This window comes from Hylobates moloch, unplaced genomic scaffold (genome assembly GCF_009828535.3).
Source record: "Hylobates moloch isolate HMO894 unplaced genomic scaffold, HMol_V3 SCAFFOLD_1, whole genome shotgun sequence".
Classification (NCBI taxonomy): domain Eukaryota; kingdom Metazoa; phylum Chordata; class Mammalia; order Primates; family Hylobatidae; genus Hylobates; species Hylobates moloch.
This window is the reverse complement of record NW_026652276.1, coordinates 66,267,576-66,289,101: the sequence shown is the minus strand read 5'-3', so window position 1 is coordinate 66,289,101 and position 21,526 is coordinate 66,267,576. Positions and strand designations below refer to the sequence as shown.

The 21,526-nt window shown below is 51.2% G+C and overlaps 3 protein-coding genes across 6 annotated transcripts; all 3 read left to right on the top strand.

The window, feature by feature from the left end:
- The first annotated feature begins 1,853 nt into the window (after nt 1-1,853).
- Nucleotides 1,854-4,492, top strand: HOXD9 (homeobox D9). 2 transcript variants are annotated; one of them, XM_058428717.1, is made up of 3 exons: nt 1,854-2,105; nt 2,202-3,142; nt 3,491-4,492. In XM_058428717.1, exons 2-3 carry the CDS (start codon nt 2,377-2,379, stop codon nt 3,730-3,732), a joined length of 1,008 nt encoding a protein of 335 aa, XP_058284700.1. In that variant the 5' UTR covers nt 1,854-2,105; nt 2,202-2,376; the 3' UTR covers nt 3,733-4,492. The 2 variants fall into 2 exon arrangements, with proteins under 2 accessions (XP_058284700.1, XP_058284729.1); XM_058428746.1 differs by having other exon boundaries at nt 2,205-3,142; nt 3,491-4,472.
- Nucleotides 4,493-9,255: 4,763 nt separating this feature from the next.
- Nucleotides 9,256-12,235, top strand: HOXD8 (homeobox D8). 3 transcript variants are annotated; one of them, XM_032755316.1, is made up of 3 exons: nt 9,256-9,325; nt 10,318-10,465; nt 10,842-12,235. In XM_032755316.1, the coding sequence occupies exons 2-3, from the start codon at nt 10,441-10,443 to the stop codon at nt 11,135-11,137; spliced, it is 321 nt and encodes a 106-aa protein (XP_032611207.1). In that variant the 5' UTR covers nt 9,256-9,325; nt 10,318-10,440; the 3' UTR covers nt 11,138-12,235. The 3 variants fall into 3 exon arrangements, with proteins under 3 accessions (XP_032611207.1, XP_032611205.1, XP_032611204.1); XM_032755314.1 differs by having other exon boundaries at nt 9,256-10,465; nt 10,845-12,235; XM_032755313.1 differs by having other exon boundaries at nt 9,256-10,465.
- A 3,777-nt stretch (nt 12,236-16,012) lies between these two features.
- LOC116810633 (uncharacterized) lies at nt 16,013-19,906 on the top strand. The gene is made up of 2 exons (XM_032755317.2): nt 16,013-16,529; nt 18,526-19,906. The coding sequence occupies exons 1-2, from the start codon at nt 16,013-16,015 to the stop codon at nt 18,558-18,560; spliced, it is 552 nt and encodes a 183-aa protein (XP_032611208.1). The 3' UTR covers nt 18,561-19,906.
- Nucleotides 19,907-21,526: the final 1,620 nt, after the last annotated feature.

The window sequence follows — 21,526 nt, the reverse complement described above, 5'->3', positions numbered from 1 at the left end:
CACCTGGAAGTTGGCGGCCTCCATTACAGGAGCAAGGACAAGCAGCAGTGTAGCACTGCAGCGGATCCAATTCTGCCGCCTTTCCCTCAGCCCTACCCCCATCCCAAGCGCAAGACAGCCAGACCCCAGAGAAGCCGAGGATGGGTGAGTTTTCCCATCCCCTTTGCCTTGATCTCCTTGTGGATGGGTTTTATGTTCAGTCATTACCTTTTAGTGGCCCACATGAAATTTTTTTAAAGGAAGAAATGAAAAGATTTTCCCCAGTCAGTCTTTCCTCTATTTAATTACAAAATGCAGGTGGGAACTGCTGCATCTGGGATGCAAGAAAATGCAGAAAAGGTGACTGAAAATTTTGCAAATAAACATGACTTCCCATGAAGTCTAATGTTCCATTCGCCGCCATGGCCCAGGAGACTCCCACCAGCTTCCACCGGCTTCTACAGGATCCCCACTAGAGAGCCCAGACATATCTAGTCCTGAGGGGAAAAGGGAGAAGAAGCCTTGCAGGGGAAAGCTAACAGAAAATTCGTTACCCCAGGTCCTGCCTGTAGTTTCAAATAGCTTCCAGCAGTTTCACAAAACACATCCTTTCCATTTCTTCCTTTTAAATGTTTCCCTAAGAACGATCCATTTAGGTGCTATAAGTCCTCATCCAGGGAGTCTCTGGGACACTGGCATTCGGAGTTTTAAACTTCCGCCCCAAAACCAGGAACATTCCAAGACAGAACTCTTTTAGGGGGCCATTTCCTGGGGGTGGGGGAGAGGGCTTGGAATCAATGCTAGATTGAAAACGTTGAATAGGTTTGCCCCAGACTTAACACCGGTTGGGCAGCAGGAGGGTAATTTTTATTTAGCCGTTTCTCCGATCATGTGGGGAGCACCATTAGTTGTTGATAGCGGGCCATGTATCCCAGGAAAGCCTGAGCTACAAGGCAAAGGCATCCCCTCTGGAACAAAATCAGAAAGCTATTGGCAAAGGTAATCAATCAGGCCATAAGTATCCATTTACCCGCTTCCTTTTCGGGGCTGGAGGTGGGCCGGGAGCCCTCCAAGGGTGAGCTGGGCAACTTGTAGAGCGAGGAATATGCCCTCCGCCGCCGGCGCCCCGGCCGCTTTTGTCTCGGCTCCCAGCCGGGCTTCCAAGGCTTTGTACCATGGATTTGGGAGTGACAATGGGCATTTCCCTCAGATTCAAGGCTGCTCAACCTCACCTCCGTAGGGGGGAAAAAAAATCAGAAGGGAGTGGCCCAAGGACCTAGCCATTCGGCCGAATTTTTTAGACATTTTGGGAGTCTCCTCCGAGGCCTTTAAGTGCGAACCGCGCGAAGCGGCCCTGCCGGGGAAGCTCACTGAGGCAGGGCTGGGGCGGCGGGCAGGAGCAAGCTGCTCTAGGATTTGGGTTCTGCCATGTGGCGTGTTCTCTTCCAGGGCCTTTCCAGCATCATCGGAGAAGACGAAGCACCCTGGCCGCCACTGTCCGTGCTGCGCCAACTCGCCCGGCCGCCCGCCCTCCCGAGGGCAGGCAGAAGCCCCTCTGTGTCCTCCGCAGCCGCGCCCGGCCGCCTCGGCTCGACCCTCGGGCCGCGGCGTGTGCCCAGCCTCACGTCGGGGTGTGTGTGGCCGCGCGGGCGTGTGTGACTGTGGCAGGGGGAGGGAGCCCTCCGAGCTGCTCCATCCGTCCGTTTTATTAGGGACACATTAATCTATAATCAAATACACCTCATAAAATTTTTATTGAAAGGCATAATATCATTACAGAGGTCTTCCACCTGTTTTAAACAACACGACAAGCTGTGAGCAAGCGTGTGTGTGGGGATGTGTGGGGAGGGGTGGGTGTAGGTAGCGAGAGAGGCGAGTGGAGAACAGCTCCCCTCGGGCGCCAGGGGCCGCCCCGAGGGCCCGCCTGCCTCGGGCTACACCGGCCTGGCGCGCCCCCGGCCGCTCCGTGTGCCCTGGACGCGCCGCCCGCGGCTCGAAAGCTGGAGAGTCAGCGACGGGGCCCGACTGCGGGACCGAGGACTGCAAGAAGAAGCGAACAAATAGTCCCCAGCGCCTCCTCTGGATGCGGTCGCGTCTGTGGTCCCGGCAGCCGCTGGGCGGGCCAGGTCAGGTCGGGCCGGGCCGAGCCGGGCACATGGACCTGGGCCTGCGGGCTCTAATTGCGGCGCTTATGTTGATGATTTTTTTTTTTTTAATCACAGCAGCCCCCAGTTTAGCGGACTGATTTACTCCCGGTATTGGTAAATATGATCACGTGGGCCGTGCGACCAATGGTGGAGGCTGCAGCCTGCGAACTAGTCGGCGGCTCGGGCGCCGGCGGGGAGCGGCTCGGCGGCCGACAGTGTAACCTTGGGTGGGAGCGCGGGACGCCTCAAAATGTCTTCCAGTGGCACCCTCAGCAACTACTACGTGGACTCGCTTATAGGCCATGAGGGCGACGAGGTGTTCGCGGCGCGCTTCGGGCCGCCGGGGCCAGGCGCGCAGGGCCGGCCTGCAGGTGTGGCTGATAGCCCGGCCGCCACCGCCGCCGAGTTCGCCTCGTGTAGTTTTGCCCCCAAATCGGCCGTGTTCTCTGCCTCGTGGTCCGCGGTGTCCGCCCAGCCCCCGGCAGCGGCGGCGATGAGCGGCCTCTACCACCCGTACGTTCCCCCGCCGCCCCTGGCCGCCTCTGCCTCCGAGCCCAGCCGCTACGTGCGCTCCTGGATGGAGCCGCTGCCCGGCTTCCCGGGCGGTGCGGGCGGTGGTGGTGGAGGCGGCGGTCCGGGCCCCGGTCCCAGCGGCCCAGCCAACGGGCGCCACTACGGGATTAAGCCTGAAACCCGAGCGGCCCCGGCCCCCGCCACGGCCGCCTCCACCACCTCCTCCTCCACTTCCTTATCCTCCTCCTCCAAACGGACTGAGTGCTCCGCGGCCCGAGAGTCCCAGGGGAGCAGCGGCCCCGAGTTCTCGTGCAACTCGTTCCTGCGGGACAAGGCGGCAGCGGCGACGGGGGGAACCGGGCCTGGGGCAGGGATCGGGGCCGCGACTGGGACGGGCGGCTCGTCGGAGCCCTCAGCTTGCAGCGACCACCCGAGCCCGGGCTGTCCGCTGAAGGAGGAGGAGAAGCAGCATTCGCAGCCGCAGCAGCAGCAACTTGACCCAAGTAAGTGCAAAAGAAATTGCCCCCTGATTTATTGCTGAAACCTGTAAGGCTCGAATGTGCAAAACTGATAGTTTTACTAACCTATAAAAACGTCTAGACGCCTACCCAAGCCTAGGCGAGCAACATGCATCCATAAAAAGAGCTTCCCATAACCACCTACCCTGGGCGCTCGGTTTGTACGGTAAACAGAGCGCGGGCATTAAGGCTTTTTATGATAATTTCCCCCAAGTTGTGAAAAGCGAACATCCTTGGTGAAATTAATTTAACGACCTCTCTTCCCCATCCTGTCGTCTCTCCCTGCCTCCCCTCCGCCCCTCTCTCCCCGTCTCCAAACCTCCCTCTTTGTAGACAACCCCGCAGCGAACTGGATCCACGCTCGCTCCACCCGGAAAAAGCGCTGTCCCTACACCAAATACCAGACACTTGAGCTGGAGAAAGAATTCCTCTTCAACATGTACCTCACCCGGGACCGGCGCTACGAGGTGGCCAGGATTCTCAACCTAACAGAGAGACAGGTCAAAATCTGGTTTCAGAACCGTAGGATGAAAATGAAAAAGATGAGCAAGGAGAAATGCCCCAAAGGAGACTGACCCGGCGCGGTGCTGGCGGGAGCGCTCAAGGGCAGCGGTTTTTGTTGTTGTTGCTGTTTTCCTTTGTGGGTGCTTGGTGCTTGATTTCCAGAAACTCTCCAGCGACTTGGACTTTTTTTTTTTTCCTTTTTAGATAGAAGTGACTGTGTGGTTGGTCTCTGTGAGGTATTTGGGGGACTCTGTATTTGCTCGTTTATGTGTTGGAAAAACCAAGTGGCTTTGGGGTTTCGCCCTATCCCACTCCCTCCCTTTCCTGCTCCATTGGTTCCTTAAGAAATGCTATATTTTGTGAGTGCACGCTGGCTTGGGGAGCCCTCTCTTGTGTAAATGTCCCCTATGTTTCTGAAAAGTGCTGTAGTTTAGTCCTCTCACCCCCAGCACTGCCCAAACAGGGGCCAAGTGCGCCCCAATTCCAAGAATGAAGGCAGAGCGACAACAGTGCGGACACCCCGGCTGCTAGCCCACGCTGAAGCCCGGCCGGGTTGCCCACCAGTTGCGAAAGCCCCCTTTCCTCAGGGAGCACGGGGGACCTCGGCGGAGATCTCCAGTGAGGCCTAGAGAGAGGAGCCCAGGGCCTCGGGCGGGTTGGGGTTTGTCCTCAGTGCATTGGACGCTGCTCTCTCCCCCGAAAGCTGGGCTCGCGTGGGCGGCCGCGGGTGGTGGCCCTCCCGGTTCCTGCCCGAGGACCAGTTGTAAATGTTACTGCTTCCTACTAATAAATGCTGACCTGATCAAATGGAACCCAGACGCTGACCCTAAACGTTGTGTGCCTGCTTTCTCTGCCTCTCTGCAAAATATCACACTCAGGATATTTCTCCTCTACCCCTGGGAGGGAGACATTGTTAAAAATTCAGGGCCCTTCCACCTGACAGATCTCTCTGATGTGTCTCTGCCTTCTCTGCTTCACATCCCTTTGTGTAGGCAGATGCAACAGCACAGATCCTGTGGGGGGACATTGGTGCCTCCCCAAGCCTGGTTCAAGGTCCTCCACGAACTCTGTGCTTGGGCCCAGTGTTAGCCTTGCAGCAGCGCCCAGAGGACCCAGCAGGCCCCAGAAGCCAGGCACTTTCAGGCTGGGGCTTGGGTACACAGCACCCTAACCTTCCCTGGACTCCTGGAGCCCCAGATGCCAAACCCCTCTCCAAACAAGGGAAAGGCCAACTCTGCACTCTGGAGCAACTGTCCCAGCTCGGCGGGGCTGGCTGGCTCCGGGAGGTCCCAGCTGGTCAGGCTGTGAGCTTCTGCCCCTCCCCACCAAAGCCCCAAAGTGACCTTAGCGATCAAAATGGTCAAGGCTCTCCTCACCAGCCACATCCATTTCACCGTCCCCTTCCCCCCACCCAGCTTCTGTGTATGTTTAGCCCCCAGCTTGGCCCTCTGAGGGCTGCATTCAGGGGCTAAAATGAAGGTCATTGTAAGTGAGGGTTTGGGTGAGCACAGCCTTTGCAGGCCAAAGAGGCGGCACTGCCAGGTGGCCAGAGCTGGGTGGAAGGTGGGGGCGGTGGCAGAGATCGTGGGAGATCCCAAAGAAAGAGGGGACTCGAAGAAAAAGCAGAGGGGGACTGGGAGGGAAAGCCATGGAAGGCCCAGATCCGGCAGAAGGTGCTGCATACGCCTGCCACTGTGGCCAGCTCGGTACCTAGGGCTCTTTGAAAACAGGAAGAGCCAAGGTGTCATAAAGCCATCTAGCCGGCCAGACGTCTGGAGGTAATGAGTTTACGACAGGCCCGGCGCTTTGCTTTGAAACCATCTCATTTTGATGTTTGTGTTTGTGGGAGGAAAGTAAAAATGCAGACAAAACTGGGTCTTAAAATCTAGACAATAAAATATAAACAAGACCGCGTTGGACCAAGAAGGCAGGGGCATAGGAGCCCCTGGGTGAGGTGTGAGCACCTAGGAAGTAAACATGAAAGAGGTAGGAAGGAAGAGATGAATGAATTTCTGATTTTTGAAATGAACTGAGTATTGGAAGTAGCCTAAGGCGATGGCATTTTATAATATTTTGACTATGACCACGGTTTAGCTGGTTCTTTAGAAACAAACAAAGAAAAAAATTGGCCTGTTATCTGGGGATTGGATGGTTAGTGATCTTAGGTGATTTACCCAGGTGAGAGTCTCCCAGAAGTATGGTTCACGGGAAAAGATGAAGTTAGATGCCTATTCACAAGAATTTCTGGCCCTCCACTCCAAACTTTGAAGCAAAATATTGTTGGAATTTATGTCTATTCACTTATAAAAAAATACAATTGTTACACCTAAACTGGAGGAAAGCAGTTTTGAAGATGAGTAAAAAGATTAACCTAACAGGAAAACTTAAGCCAATTGAATAGTCATTGCTTTTAAAAAAATTCTAGTGGAATGCTTAGTTCAATGACTGTTGATATATATTTTTAAAATCCCATTTATTGTCCATAGAAATTCAAACGAACAGAAGCGCAAAGGGACTTTCCAGACAGCCACTCAGAGATCCAGCAAAAAGCTTTTGATTTGGCTTCGATTTCCCCCAAAATCGCCCACCTAAGTGGGCCCAAAGCATTAAAGTTACAGTGTTAAAATAGCAAATATTCATGATTTAATCCCAAAAGCAACAGCTATAAGAGAAAAACAAAAACATAACAATACTTGATTTCTGTAATTTCTTGGTTGCCAGAGTGTCTGGTTCCTCTAGAAAAGAAAAAGCCTCTTGGCAGTTGATATTTAGAAAGTTGTAGGTTTGTTAAATCTAGCCTGTCCTATAATTATTTTAAAAGGCACAGCTGGACGGTTACAGCATGGGGACTTTTGGTGTCTGGCAAAAGAAGGGCTGGAAGCTTTTGGAAAAGACACTACTGGAAGCTGTTGGGAGCACTGATTAGAATATCCTAGGCATGCAGGAGCTCCTGCTTGCTGCTCTTGACTTGTTGACAGTCACAGGAATGAAGCATTATTAGTGTCAGCAGTCCAAGCCCCAAACTAAAGAACGAGATTAGAATTGGTTTGAAATGAATAAAAATTAAATTCAGTGGACTGGAGGTGGCATTTGGCCACTAGAGAGCGCTGTTGCTCCACTTTCTGATCTCGTAAAGCTGGAATTGCGGCGGAGAAAGGTTTTGATTAAAAATATTTACAATCTTATTTTTAATCCCAAATTAGGATAATCTTAGCCAAAAATAAACAAGGTGTACTATTAATTTCTGTGTTTGCTGGGCATAAAATTTTGGTTCGATCAGGGCTTCAGAAAATTTGGACTGTGGCACAGCTGAAACTATAAAACATTATGATAAATTAATGTATTATATCAAAACAGAAAACTGTAAAAAGCATAGATCTTTGCTTACTAAGTTAATCGCGCTCTTTTTATACTCATATTATAAACGGAATGCTTAAATAAATGTTAAAAACTGTTTTGTCCCAAGAGGAAATGTTGTGTTGTAACGTTTTCTAAATTTGGCCTGAATGTCTATAAATGAATTTTCTAGTGTTCATTTTTCTTTTATTCCCCCGAGGAATCACACAGTTCTACAAGATGACTGGTATGGGATCCGGGCTCTTTCATTTTTTTCCCCCATTCCATTCCAAAATCCACTCATTTATCCAGGGTTCAAACACGCACACACACACACACACACACACACACACACCAAACTGAAAATAAGGGGCACAATTACAAAGGTAGCTCCAAGGCTTTATTGACAATAATAATCTTTTAATTGGGCATTTGCAAGATTGAAGGACAAATCCTTAACTGTCAGAATCAATTCGTTCGCCTTCGGATTTAAAGAAAGTCATTATATTTGGCAATAATCAGCAGAAAAAAGCCTCACAAAAACAAACAACAACAACAACAACAAAAAAAAACCTTGCTCTCCACCACCTCAAGTCTGCACTCCTTACTAATTTAAAAATTAAATAAAGCATGCCTTTATCATCTCCAGATTCATTAACGATTCCTTTACCTTTCAGTCATTCCCAGTAGAAATAATTGAGTCAGACATTATCACCTTGCTATGTCTGTCCATCTCGATCTCATTTTCTCCATTTGTAAAAATGATATTTCAGTCCACCCAGACACAAGTCAGGATCGCGCTCGCAGGCTGGGCCAACCCACAAGGAACTAGGGGTAGCTGAAATCGCTCGCCAGCCTGCGGCATCTCTGAGGCCGTCTGGGGTTTTCGGAAATTTGCATTTGGTGTGGAAAGCCGGCGTGGTGCGTTTAGCTTGAGCAGGGGCGCCTTGAAGGTCTGTTTCCAAAGCTGTGGGCCTGGCGCCCTCACGACATTGTACCTATCCCGAAGGAAACGGGGCTCAGTCACCCAAAGAGCCCACGAAAAAGGCCGAGCAGGAGAGGGGAAAACACACACACAACAGAGAACCATTGCATTTATTGGACATTGAAACGAGAGCAGAGAGGGAAAGGAAGTGTGTGGGGAGGCGGTTGGTAGGGTAAAGCCAGACAGCTTTGGAGAGAGCTGCTAAAATCAGGAATATTTTGTCGATTCACACTCGACTGGGCCACATGACTAGGGCAACTTTTCTTCATCTCTGCTCACAAACTAGGCTGAGCCTTCTCTTTCTCTGCTTTGGGAAAAATTCGTAACTTTGAGGCCTGCGCGCTCTCTCGGCAGTAATTTCACAGGCTTGGCGGGGGAACTAGGATCGTCAGCAGAAGATGGGCCGCCTGCAGCTGCCTGGAACCGGCGCGATCTGAACGCCGGCCGGGAGGCTCCTGGGGGGAACTCGCGGTCGTCTGCCCCCCGCGCTCCTCCGGGAACCGCAGCCGGCCCTGGTTCGCTGCGCGCCGGGGCCGAGACCCGGGAGCCGCGTCCTGCCCGAGGAAATGTCACCCTCCCCAGCGCGAGCCCTTTATCCCGCCTCAGAACGTTTCTGTCCGCTCTTCTATTTACTCTCAGCAAGCCTAATGCCCCCTCCTGCATTCTTCAGCCTCCCCCTGCGCCCAGTGCTGACGTCTATCAAGGGTGAAATGATGGAAACTATATTCATGGGCATGATTTCCATTAAATATCAATGAACCTGAGAGCCTCGGCCAGGCTTGCGGTGCGTCAGGGGTAAATGTACGTCTCATTTCCACAGGGCCCACTCGGCTGGAAAAGAAGGGCTTTGATTTGCTTTGATAACGCCAAGATCGGGGGCCACACTCGCGGCTTTTAATTAAACCACTTCGATATGCCCCAACTCAAATGCACGGTCCGGTCCGTCAACACCTCTTGTCCACGTTCCCTGGGCTGCACCCGCGTGTCCAGAGCTGCAAAAGCCACAGGCAGCCTCTGCTGGGCTGCCCCAGGGGCTCGGGGAGGGAGTCATTTGCTCCGCAGCCTCCTGGGAGTGGCCTCCTTGTCTCCCCCAAGTCTAAGGCTCCGCCGCGGCCCCTCCCTGCCGGCTGCGGTCAGCGTTCCCGCGGCCCCGGGGCACACGGAGCCCTTGGCAGTGCGTCTTTATGGGCCCCCTTTAAGGCCGGCGGAGGCATCTCGGGCCGGGCGCGGCGCTCCGTCTGTGGGACGTAGCGGCTGAACTCCGTGCGGATCCCTCCGCGGGGCTCCTCGCCCCCGTCACGCCGCCTCTCCGTGCAGTGCTGTGGTGCGAAAATGCCTTGCCGGTGCGCACCTGGGCTGCAGCCTCGGCGGCGGGGGCGAGAGCGGCGGGAGGGGGGCGCGGGGGGGGACGCGGTAAGAGGTGGCGGCGGGCAGAGGGTGTTTTTTTTCTTTTCCCTCCAGAGCTGGGGTTTGTAAACCGAGGCCAGAGTGTCCCCGTGGGCCGAGAGCACTTTTTTCTTGTCCGGGTGCGCTCCGGCACTCTTGGTGCCTAAGAGGAAACAGTGAAGGCAGAGGGGCAGGTCGCCCGGGGCGTCGGCGATTATATTGCGGCCGAGCCGGAGCGCGCCGGGAAAGGCCGGGAGGGCGGCGGCGCGCGGGGGCTGGGCGAGGCCCCGCGACCCGCGAGGGAGGCGGCGCGAAGCCGAGGCGGCGGGCGCAAGAGCCGGGCATGAGCTCCCAGTAGCTGAGCGCCCGTGGCTGCCCGGCCTCAGAAGCGACGCGCGAGCGCGGGCGGGTGGCAGCAGCGACGTAGCCCGGCGGCGAGGGCAGCCGCCCCAGAGGCCCCCGCGGCAGTGCGGCCGAGTCGAGGCTTGCTCCCTGGCTGCTTAGCGCCGCCCGCCCGCCCCGGGCCGCCGCCACTGACGCCCCAATGAGTTCGTACTTCGTGAACCCGCTGTACTCCAAGTACAAGGCGGCGGCGGCGGCGGCGGGCGAGGCCATCAATCCCACTTACTACGACTGTCACTTCGCGCCCGAGGTCGGCGGCCGTCACGCCGCCGCCGCCGCAGCAGCCCTGCAGCTCTATGGCAACAGCGCCGCCGGCTTCCCGCACGCGCCCCCGCAGGCGCACCCGCTCCCGCACCCGTCCCCGCCGCCCTCCGGGCCGGCGTGCGGCGATGGGGGCGGCCGGGGCCAGGACTACTTCCACCCCGGCGGGGGCAGCCCGGCCGCTGCCTACCAGGCCGCCCCCCCGCCTCCGCCGCCGCCTCCCCCCTGCGGCGGGATTGCCTGTCACGGGGAGCCCGCGAAGTTTTACGGATACGATAACTTACAGAGACAGCCGATTTTTACGACCCAGCAAGAGGCCGAGCTGGTACAATATCCTGACTGTAAATCGTCCAGTGGTAATATTGGCGAGGACCCAGACCACTTAAATCAGAGCTCGTCTCCTTCTCAAATGTTTCCCTGGATGAGACCACAAGGTTGGGATGCATTTTTTTTTTTTTTTTAAAGAAGGGAGAGGGGGAGAAATCTGCTTTCATCTCACGTTCTGGCTTTAAAACTCCCCTTCCCTCTCCCCCTCCTTTTCCTTCTTGTGTAGCCACAGTGGCTCTTATTCATAAAGTAATATAGACTTTTTTTTAAAAAGTAGGAACCATGTAAAGATGATGGGGACAATAATTGTGAAGACCTTCTCTCTGCCCCTCTTGCCTGAACACCCTATATATATCGGAGCTAAAGAGCGCTGTGTATATTTCACCCCGTAGACCCCCGTTCCACAAACCTCCAGCAACATGCAGAGGTACCATAACATTTTCAAAACGCTTATTCCCTCCCCCCTTTTTTTGTTTTAATCAGCAGCTCCTGGTAGACGAAGAGGAAGACAAACCTACAGTCGCTTCCAAACTCTAGAGTTGGAAAAGGAATTTCTTTTTAACCCCTATCTGACCAGGAAAAGAAGAATCGAGGTTTCCCACGCCCTAGCCCTCACCGAGAGACAGGTAAAAATCTGGTTCCAGAACAGGAGAATGAAATGGAAAAAGGAAAACAACAAGGACAAATTTCCCGTTTCCCGGCAGGAGGTGAAGGACGGGGAAACGAAAAAGGAAGCCCAAGAGCTGGAGGAAGACAGAGCCAAAGGCCCGACAAATTAACTTCTACCTTTAAAATTTTACCACAGACTATTAAAACTAATAATCACCATATGCTGTGGACACCACCTATTTTCTTTGTTGGAAAGGACCTTACCTGTGTTTCAAGCTACCTTCATGTCACTGCTCTTAAGGTTTCTGCGCTTTGAGTGGGATTTGGGTGTTTAAAAAAGTTTCTAGTATCAAATAGAAGCAGTCCTTGAGCTGTCCTATGGAAGGGTAATTTGATACTGACCTTGTAGCTATATTTTTATAATGGTTTTTAATGTCTGAGCTGGTGATTTGCCTGAACAACGTAAACTTCCTAATGATTAGTACTTAATAATTGCATATAAAATGCTTTATTAATCAAACAAGTGCACTTGAACATTTTAATCTTTGTGGTGAGTAAATTAAAAGGAGTCTATTAATTTTTTTAAAATTATGTCTGCAGAATACTTTATATTATTTGATTACAATGTATTATTTATGGATTTTTTATTCTTTCTTTTATAATGAATAGTTCGGGTGCGTTTTGTTTACTCCTAAAAGGTTTCTTTGCGTATTTTCTAAATGTAATTATCTCGGGGAAAAGGCTGGGCTAAATATTCGAAAAGCACGTATTAGCCGAAGAGTGTAACGTGTAGTCCAGCTCTGCAGCTTCCTTAAACTTAAGGAAAAGATTGGGCCAGTGACAAGAGTTTAAAGACAATGTCCAAGTTGACAATTATTTTCCTATAGTCCATACAAATTAAATAATCTGGCAACTCTGGCAAATCGCCTTGTAAAATGCGTCTCATTTTTTAACTTGCTTTCGTTTTGAACCACCCTTGTAATCGCCTGAAATCGCTAGTTCTTTATGCGATGGCTGCCGCTGTGTTCCGTTATTTTCAGTAGGTGCCATATTTATTTGTATTGCCTTCGTTCTGTTCGCCGCTGGTTTTAAACCAGCTTGCTGTGCGCATCTCAGACATCGGTTGGTACGTCCTCCGCTGTTCTTCAGGAAAGCGATAGCTTCACCTATTTGAAACAAGCCCTGAGAGCAAACGCAGAAAAACCTGAGGTGTAAACAACTCCAGAATGTCGCTAGCTCCTTAATAAATAAATGAATCTCTTTTTGGAGCTAGTGTCTTTGAGCGCCGCAAATACCCCTTTTCCATGAATCACTAACAATCGCCCGGGCTCGCACGAAGAAAAGTACTCGCTCAAGGCTTCTGTTTAATAAGAAAGGGGTGGGGTTACACACATTCCGCGCTGTTTAAAAAAAAAAAAAAAGCCGCAGGGGCCCCTTCTTTTTCCAGAGAGGACTGGCTAGTCTATCTTGCTCTAAATAATCTTGCTAAGATGCTCTGAGAGCTTTGATCCTCTTAAAGGACTCAAGTTGTAGGCCCAGTGGGGGACAACGCAGAGTCCATGTTACACCACAGCTTATTGCACTGAGCCGGCGTTGATGGTGGGGTTTGGCATCTGTTATTAACAAGATATCCATTTTCCATTGGAGGCTGCTTCTGCAGCTGCCATTTTACAGGGGAAAGTGGGGGGAAGAGGAGCGGGAGAAAAGAGAAATTCAAGTAAAGTAACATTCCCGAAAAAGGGAAAGCATCTTTATTAGGTAGTCATCGAAGAACTCTCTGCTTTCTCTAACCATGTTTATTTTCAAAGGGGTACGTTTTTATTTCCAGAGTTGCTTTTATTACATAGATAAGAAAATGGAATCCTATAGTTTTGCGCCAGGGTCACCTCATCGGGTTTTATCAGGCTGTTTGCCTGTGGCTTCATGGACCACAGAAATGTTGCCACTGGCCAGGTCAGAAGGAAAGCACCACCTGGCTTTCCATGCTGGGAAGAAGTGATGGCTGTGACATTCTCTGACCTGAGCCAGGAAAGATAATTTTAAATCACAGGTGGCCCAGGACTTAAACATTTGCACTCCAAGAGACAGCTGCAAATGCCTATGCTGGATTTGAGAATGTTTTGCTCTGTGCACTGCTTAAGACTCTGCTGTCGGCTGGTACAGAGTAAGGATGCCAAGGGCCAAGAGGCTGGGGAACAGCCTCCAGTGTAAACCATCCAAAGCCCAGTGCTGGCTGAAATCCAGCTGCCCTGGATTTAAGGGACTCAGGACTCCTTTATATGTTAGCAAAACTTGCTGTCTCCTGCTCAAGGATGCTCACCAGATACTTTTAGAACCCTGAGATAATGTTGGCAAGACTGTCAAGTGGGAGCCCTGTGTATGGGTGGATATGGAAATCAAGGAAGGAAGAGGAGATAAAATTGTCATTTCTTCAGCATTCTGTGCTGGTCTCAAAGTGTAACTTCTGGCCCCACTGGCCGCCTAAGCCATGGTAAATTCATACCTCATGTACAGACAAAGACTGTTGCAATAGCTGGTATATATTAGATTATGAATTTGTATGTACACATAGCTTACACACACGCCCAGAGTGTTGATTATTCATGTAGGTAAATGTTTCCTTTTGTAGCTGGGAAAGAGCATAGATTTGTGTTCAAATAAAGACCTGGGGGAATTGCAAATCACACGCACTCGCCACCTTCTTTCTTACACTGACTAGACATCCCCACCCCCCATCATGGTGTTTCATGCAGACAGACTGGCAGTGACTTGCGCACAAGATGCCCTTCTAATTGGCTCAAATTTGTCGACATCCAAGCGTTGAGGCAACAAGCGAACATTTTTTTGCTGCAGAAATTTGCATAAACCTTCAGAGAATGCTTTGCCATCCCAGGCAGCGCTTTTCAGCCCTGGACTGCAGCAGTCTGCTTAGTGAGGTCTGTAAACCGTTTAGAGAAAAATAATACTCTCCAATGTTAACACTGAATGAAAGAACCAAGCCTTCTGAGTGATTTAGTCTCTCCATTTGCAGTGACCAGAAACACACAAAAGAGAATGTGGGTCTCAGTGGTTTTCAGAGAAGTCAGTTCAAGGATGCCATTTTGTGAGGTTCCACAAAGCCCAGTATATTGCTTACCTCTGCACAAGGGGAGAAAATGCAAATATGGCTGCTTTTCAGTGCAAAGTCTCTTTGCGGCCCTCATTCCGCAAGTTGAAAGGGAGGGTCATAAAGCTCTGCTTTTATTTGGGTAAGACGGGGAGAGGATAATGAGGCAAATTGACTATTGAGATTATTTCTCAGAAAATTTTGGAATTAAACAAGTTCTTTGCTCAATTCCACATGTATATAGGAGTATACCCGACTTCAGTCTTCTGGGCTTGTGAGGGCCCAAAAACTTGCCCCATCTGCTTGTGTAATTTAAAATATTGTTTTATTCTGTAATACAGAAGGAAGTGCTATTTCACATCCAAGCTTGTTGTGTCCTCTGCTTGCCCCGTGTTTGCTGAATCCTTGGGCATCTAGGGGTGGACATGGGAGGAGAGAGAACATTTTAATGGGCCCTGGCTGCTGCTGCGGTTCCCTCCAGCAAAGTTAGGGCCTATTGGCTGTTTTCTAGAAAGAATATGACTTTTGCTGACAGATGGCAGCAAAAGTCCTTTAATCAAAAACATCCAAGGTCATCAGAACTTTTTCAAGGAATAACAAATGGCCTACTCCAGAGAGTGCTGTGCTGCTTCCTGCTTCAGTCCACATCCACTTAGGCACTTACTGGGTGTGCAGATGTTAATAGCAGAGAACGTATACACAGATATGCAATGCAAATATTTGAAACATAGTATTGGAAGTTTAAAGACACTGTCTTTAAAAGGATGGGGAGTGGTGTTACCTCTTTCAGGAAGGTTCTGAAGGCTGCATGGCTATGCCCATGAAGGGAATGCTGGAGGCCAGCCAAGGACATTTACTTTCAGGGGGAGTTCACCAGAGCAGTTCCTGCGAAAAATATAAAGGGAATGTGACACTGGCCTTTGAGGAAAAGGAATCATTCTTTTTTCTAGGCTGATCTGAGGAAGTCACTCTTTTCCTGAACAAATGTCTTTTCAGTACTGCGTTGAACAAATTTTTCAATTGGGAAATATTTGGGGGCAAGGGGAGAGGGGAGAACTAGAATTAAACTCCATAAAAATGAGAATTGCTCTTAGAGGGGGACGTAGAGCAAGGAGTTTCAGAAGGGATCCAGAAACCATAACCCGTGTCTGTCCAGAAAGATGTTTCTGTGGAGAAAGACCAGGTGGTAGACTTTCAAACGGGTATTTCGGAGAGGTTGACAAGTACCTAAAACCATTTCCAGCCTTTAAGCTGGTTGGTGATTATCCTACTGCAGAACCTCCCGGGAATGGGAGGGACCCCAATTTATGTTGGAGCGGTGTGTGGGGTGCACATTTTCTTGGCCTGCAGAGCCCGTGTTTTCTTCCCAAGATAACTGGGGCTGGCTTGCAAGATGAGAGGGAGGAGGGGAAACCGAAAGTGGTTGGCTGCCTTTGGGGACAGGCCTTTTCCTGCGGGGAGAGGAGGAGAAGCCAAGTGACAGGCACAGGGTGAGAGATGGGGGGAGGTAGCTGTGGGGATCGCTTCCCCAGGGCGTGAGCAGTACGTTGAGTTCATTTCCCTCCTTCACAATGGCCAACTGCGCAGAGGTTTTGAGCCAAACCAAAGAAAAGAAACACACACACACACACACACACACGCACACGCACACACAAATAAATCCTAGAAAAAGAAACAGAGGAGGCGAGGAGGGAGGAAAGAATCACGAAGGGAAGAAAAAAGGGAAAGGTGAAGAGGGACAGAGAAAGAAAGAGAAGGGAGGAAGGAGAGAGGGAATGGAGAGAGAGGAGGAGGAGAAGGAAGAGAGGAGGCGGGGGAGAGAGAAAGCAGGAGAGGAAAAAACATGGCGCTTGCGAGCTGTATGTGCAAAATCCGCAAGGAATTGCAGTAAATTCCTTTTTGTTTGAAGAAAATTTACAACTTGGTAATAGACCTTTTTATGACCTGTTTGCGGTCGTCATTGGCTGCGGCTGGTCATGTGCAGGCGCCGCTCGCCTTCACGGCCTTTTTCCTGATTTCCCAGGCGAATTTCCCCTCGCATTCTGCTTTCCCAGAGCCTCACCCCCTTTTTTCTAACCTTTGTCTCTGCAGAGGTGGGCTCCAGTCGCTGGCTGTGGGATTGCGGAGTCCGCCGCGGCCTCGGCTCCCGCCCTGCGACCGGCCTGGCCCCACCGCCGCTCACTCGGTCCGCACCGCCGCCACCTCCGGAGCTGGTGGGGAGCCCGGCGAGGGAGGGCCTGGAAGGGGCCCTGGGCGCCGAGCCCCCCGCCGGCGCCGACACCGCCTGCCAGGAGCAGCCGGCCTGCTCGAGGTGACTGCAGCCGCGCGGTTCTGGCGCGGCTTCTTCACCAACATGAGCGGGTCTCTGCGTCCGAGAGTGAGCGCAGCCGGGCAGCGCCTAGTGGATTACAGCAGACGCCCGGACCGACCGCCGCCTGCAGCTCGGCAGCCTTCGGGTAAGAATCGCCCCCTCCCCGCGCCCCAGCATGCAACCAAGAAGCCTGGGTCGCCGACCCCCTTGGGCAGCTTAGTCCGGCGGCTCCCCTACATTTCCCGGGGAACTGGGGGTCGCTGTCTAAGCCCCTTCCCCAATCACTTCGTTCCTAGGGCGTCCCCTGGGGCCTGGGGTGGGGTCCGGCTGGGTTCAGAAGTCTAAGGGGGCAGTATTATTTCAGAAATTCTGAGATATGGGTAGCCACAGACAGGATCCCACTGCCTAGATGGAGAGCCCCTCAATCCTACCCTGGGAAAATGTATAGACGGGTTACTACTGAACATCTCCACTTTGCTGGGGGTCACTAAAGGCATTTTATATAGAGCTGTGGTTTTTGTGGTTTACCTGTGGCCGTGGCCAGAGGTTCCTGGGAGGCCAACAGGTGTTTTTTGAGGGTTGGGGCTTGGGTAGGGGTGGGGTGAATTCTCTGTTTCTAGGATGTGCTTGGTGTTTGAATCTAGGCTTTAGTGACTGATGCTGGTTAATTTCTAGGGTTGATGGTTTATTGGGCCTTGTGTTGTATGAGATGGAATTTTAAATATTTTTAAATGTTTCTCTAGTTCTTAGAGAAATTTTTAAACAACTCAAGATAGGCTCTTCCCACATATGATAATCCGTCAGGTGAATTTGGATTCTTTTATATCACAAAATGAATGCATGTTTTGGGAGGTAATGGTATCAGAATATATGGTGCAGGTCTTGGTAAAAACTCAATAGATCTTTCAGAAATACAAGACATCTCTGTGTTGAAACATCGTGTGTTTCTTATTTGCCAGAGTAGGAAAAGAGTAGATCTTTTTGCTCTCTAAATGTATTGATGGGTTGTGTTTTTTTTCCGCCTACTAATAAATATTACATTGCAACATTCTTCCCTCAACTTCAAAACTGCTGAACTGAAACAATATGCATAAAAGAAAATCCTTTGCAGAAGAAAAAAAAGCTATTTTCTCCCACTGATTTTGAATGGCACTTGAGGATGCAGTTCGCAAATCCTATTGCCTATTCCCTCATGAACATTGTGAAATGAGACCTTTGGACAATCTGCCGCATTGCGCATGAGAGTGGCCTGCGCAAGGCAAGGGTATGGTTCCCAAAGCACCCAGTGGTAAATCCTAACTTATTATTCCCTTAAAATTCCAATGTAACAACGTTGGCCATAAAAGCGTTTCTGAACAAAACATGTCATCTTTGTGGAAAGGTGTTTTTCGTAATTAATGATGGAATCATGCTCATTTCAAAATGGAGGTCCACGATTTGTGGCCAGCTGATGCCTGCAGATTCTCCTGGATCACTAACTCTGATCACTTACAAATAAGAAATTTGAGTGATTCTTTTTTTATTTGGAGTGTTTGTATTTTGTAATTATTTCTCTACTAAAGTACAATGACCTTTGAGGTCATTCTTTGATCGGGGTAAAAAGCATTCCCCATTGAAAAGCAGGCACCTGGACAGTGGCTTCTAGGCCCTGCCGGGTAGATCCGGAGCAGGAAGAGTCCCTAGGTCGGATGGTACCCGGGTGGGGGTGGGGGTGTGGCCCTGATGGCCAAGCTCTATGTTCAGAGCTTCAGTGCTTTTCCCTGGTTCTGTAGCCCAGGGCTCTTTGGTGACTAAAAACCTGGGTTGGGTGCAGATCCGATTACGCAGCAGAGGTTGCTGTCATGGGCAGATTTGGAAGACTTGAGGGATTCTTTGTAAGCCTCGTGGTAGCATTAATTCTTACTGGAACGAAATGGTTGATTGCATCTAAGGGAAATAATCCGCAAATCACAGGAACTCTCGGGCCATTAGTCCACAAGAAGACTAGTTCGTGGTGTTGCCACTACCGGAAATAACCCCATTGTTTCTGTTAACCTAACCAAAAAATGGAACGAAATTTTAAAACGCTGGGACCCTAAGAGCTGAGAAGCCCGAAAGTAAAACTCCCAGTGTCCTTGGCCCAAACCTCTGTTCTCTCATAGATCAGGGAGCCGATAGCATGTCCGGGCCTTGGTGACGAAGGGTCAGGCCATGAACTGGGCTTGAGATCTCTGGCGAGGACCCGGAGAAAGAGCGAAGCTCGAAATTATTAATGTGGCCAAGCACGAGAGCTGAAAACAAAGCGTATTTTCCCGTCAGATGTTTCTACAAATAAATACATTTCTCCAGAGTTCTGTTTTCTGAATCAGAGAGGCAAGGGAAATCGAACAAAGACAGTATTTCACCCTGGGCTGGCAGGCAGCTGTTAGAGGTATTTACGGCCTTGCCGCAGTGCGGCGGCCAGGCAGCCGGGTAGGGTATACGGGGGCACCGGAAGCTGGGGAGAAGCCATCAAGAACTCAGAATTTCAACTTAAATTCAATTTAGGGTCACGTTTTCGGAAATGGCGTGAACAGATGCCCTCTTTCTAGGGACTGGTCCTTTAGACTTGATAGTTTTGCAGAATGAGGGAGAAGTTGTGCTCTCTGGATGTAGGATGGTTTTCCCCACCTTGAAGAAGGACTCAAGGGAAGCGGTGCCCTAGATGTGACATTTCTGATTCACATAACAACCTTCAGAGTGTTCATTGGCAACGAGGAGATGCTGCTTGTTGGCGGAATAGGGTTTGCAAATCAGAAAGGACAGTTGAAGCTTTTAATACAGGTTTTCCTGAAAAAGAAAAGTATGTTTCCTGCTTCTTGAGATGAGGTTCCCAAGCTCCTCTGCATCCAGGCGTAGAAGCGGTGAGCGGTACCTCATCCGTACTGCGCGGTGCAAGCCGGCTGCACAGCTCAGGGCCCCGCAGCGCCCGCCACACACGCGCGCAAGGCGTCCAGCGCATGTGCAGTGAAATGGCCCAGCCCGGGAATTCGATCGGCACAGCACGGGTTGGGTGGGGGGAGGGAGGGGGCGAGTGGACTCGAGCAGAAAGATACACCCGATCTTTCCATTCTTCCTCCGTCAAGGCTCGCTACTCATCTTGCCTTTATCTCAGCCTTCCCTGTATAGCTGAACAGTTCTACCCTTTGGATACACTTCCAATCATTATGACTTATCACCTCCCCCCAATTTAAATCTACGCTAGACATAGGCTGCAAATACGAGACAGGGGCCAAAGGAAACACTCTTCTTTCCAGTTGATATGTATATATATATGTGTGTGTGTGGCATATATTTGCCCCTCGGGGAAAGCTGTAGATTTTTTTTTCAGCCTGGTGCTACTACTTTGGGAAAAGGCCTTTCCTCCTGGCGCCTGTTCAAACCGCCAAACTTCAGGCCAATCCTTCAGCCTGACCATGCCCGGATCTTGTTATGCCAGCACAACACATTCGAGGGCTCTGGGGGGCAGCAGCTCGGCGAAGAGCAATCAAATAAATAAATAAACGGACGTATAAGGGATTTTCCCGCCTGGGTTCGCTTAATTAATGGGGGACAAGCGCCTCTGAGCCACGAGCTTGTTGTTTGTCCTGGGGTGGGGGGTAGGGGATGAGAGGTGGCCTCAGGTCCCTCTTGCTCCTTCCAGCCGCCCCAGGGGACACTGTAGAACCAGCCTCCGGTGCGGGGAAACCTCCGCCCGCCGGAGGAAGTCCCAGCCTCAGGTTTCCGGGGCTGGTGGTCTCCCTGCTCTGCTGTCTGGCGCCTCGTCCAGGAGGAGGCGCTGTAGGACAAGCGTCTCGCCGGCTGGTCCGGGCCGCGGAGGGCGGGAGCGGAGGGATCCCTATCGCTCCTCCCTTCCCGCGCACTCTACCTCCGCGCGCAAAGTGTGTGGGGCCTTGAACAACGGTCGACGGTGCTGCGCCCCATCCTCCCAGGGGTTCCCTTCCCCAGACTGGCAGTGGAAGCAGCTCCGAGACCTGGGAGCCTAGAGCCGTTCCGGGTTGGCGGGCCACCTCGCTTTCTCCGCCCTCCCGGAGGGGGCGCGATTTCCTCGTGCTGCGCTTCTAGGAGCAGCAACTTGAATCCTGTGTGGGGCAACCTGGGCCCAATCCGCGGATCCCAACCAGTCCCTCCCGCTGGGCCGTGGGTCTTGTCATTTACCTTGCCCAGGATTCCTGGTACCCAGAATGGACAGCCTTGAAAAGCACATCCTTTAGTGCCTCCTCCAACAGGCTGATGGGCCTTGCCCTTGCTCACGTAGAACAGGGCCTGGGTCCTGGGATTCCCTGGAGACTCAGAGCTTGGGTAAATCCCATTTGCTCTGCGGCTCGAGAGAACTAGCCAGATGCGCATGTCTACTCCACACCACCCAACCACTCTTCTACTACCACTTCGCTCATTTCTGGCCTTTTGTGGGCTCCACTGGGCACTCCGCGCACCAGGTTCAAGAGCCAGCGACACCTTACTTAAATAATGCTCTGACCCAATCCCACTGATGCTCCGTTATCTCTTGGCAATGCAGTCTTTTGTCCCCCTCTCCCCACAGCCTTCTCTAGGGTAATGATTCTCAGTGAAGACCTGCATCAGATCTCCTGTTTATAATGCAGGTTTCTGGGTCCTATCCCAGACCTACTGAATCAGAATATTCAGATATGGTACACAGAGACCTGCATTTTGTAAACACTCCTCAGCCCAGGGCACTTGGGCTGCATACTTATGTTTGAGAACCACTGGTCAATTATCTCTCCTGCTCCTTTTATGATCCTTTGTTCTCCAAAGATCAAGTTCCCTCTACCCCTACAACTAGGCATTCCCCAGAGCTCCTAGGGTTCCATCCAGGGTTGTGGTTTTCAAGGTCACCACCCTATAGGCTGAGTAGTTTCATTTTAGGGAAGAGGCCGTGGATCCCTTGCTTTTTGGCTTAGAGATTTCAAAGACAGTGGGTTGTGGGTTCAGACTGCCGTGGTACCACTTACCTGTTGCGTGACTTTAGGCGAGTACTGCAACTCTCTAGACCTGTTAATTTCTTTGAAAAGGAGGGATAAGAGTACCTTCAAGGGTTGTTATGAGAATTTTTACTTACTTGCAATTCTATATGTCAGGCACTATTCTAACTGCTTTATGTAC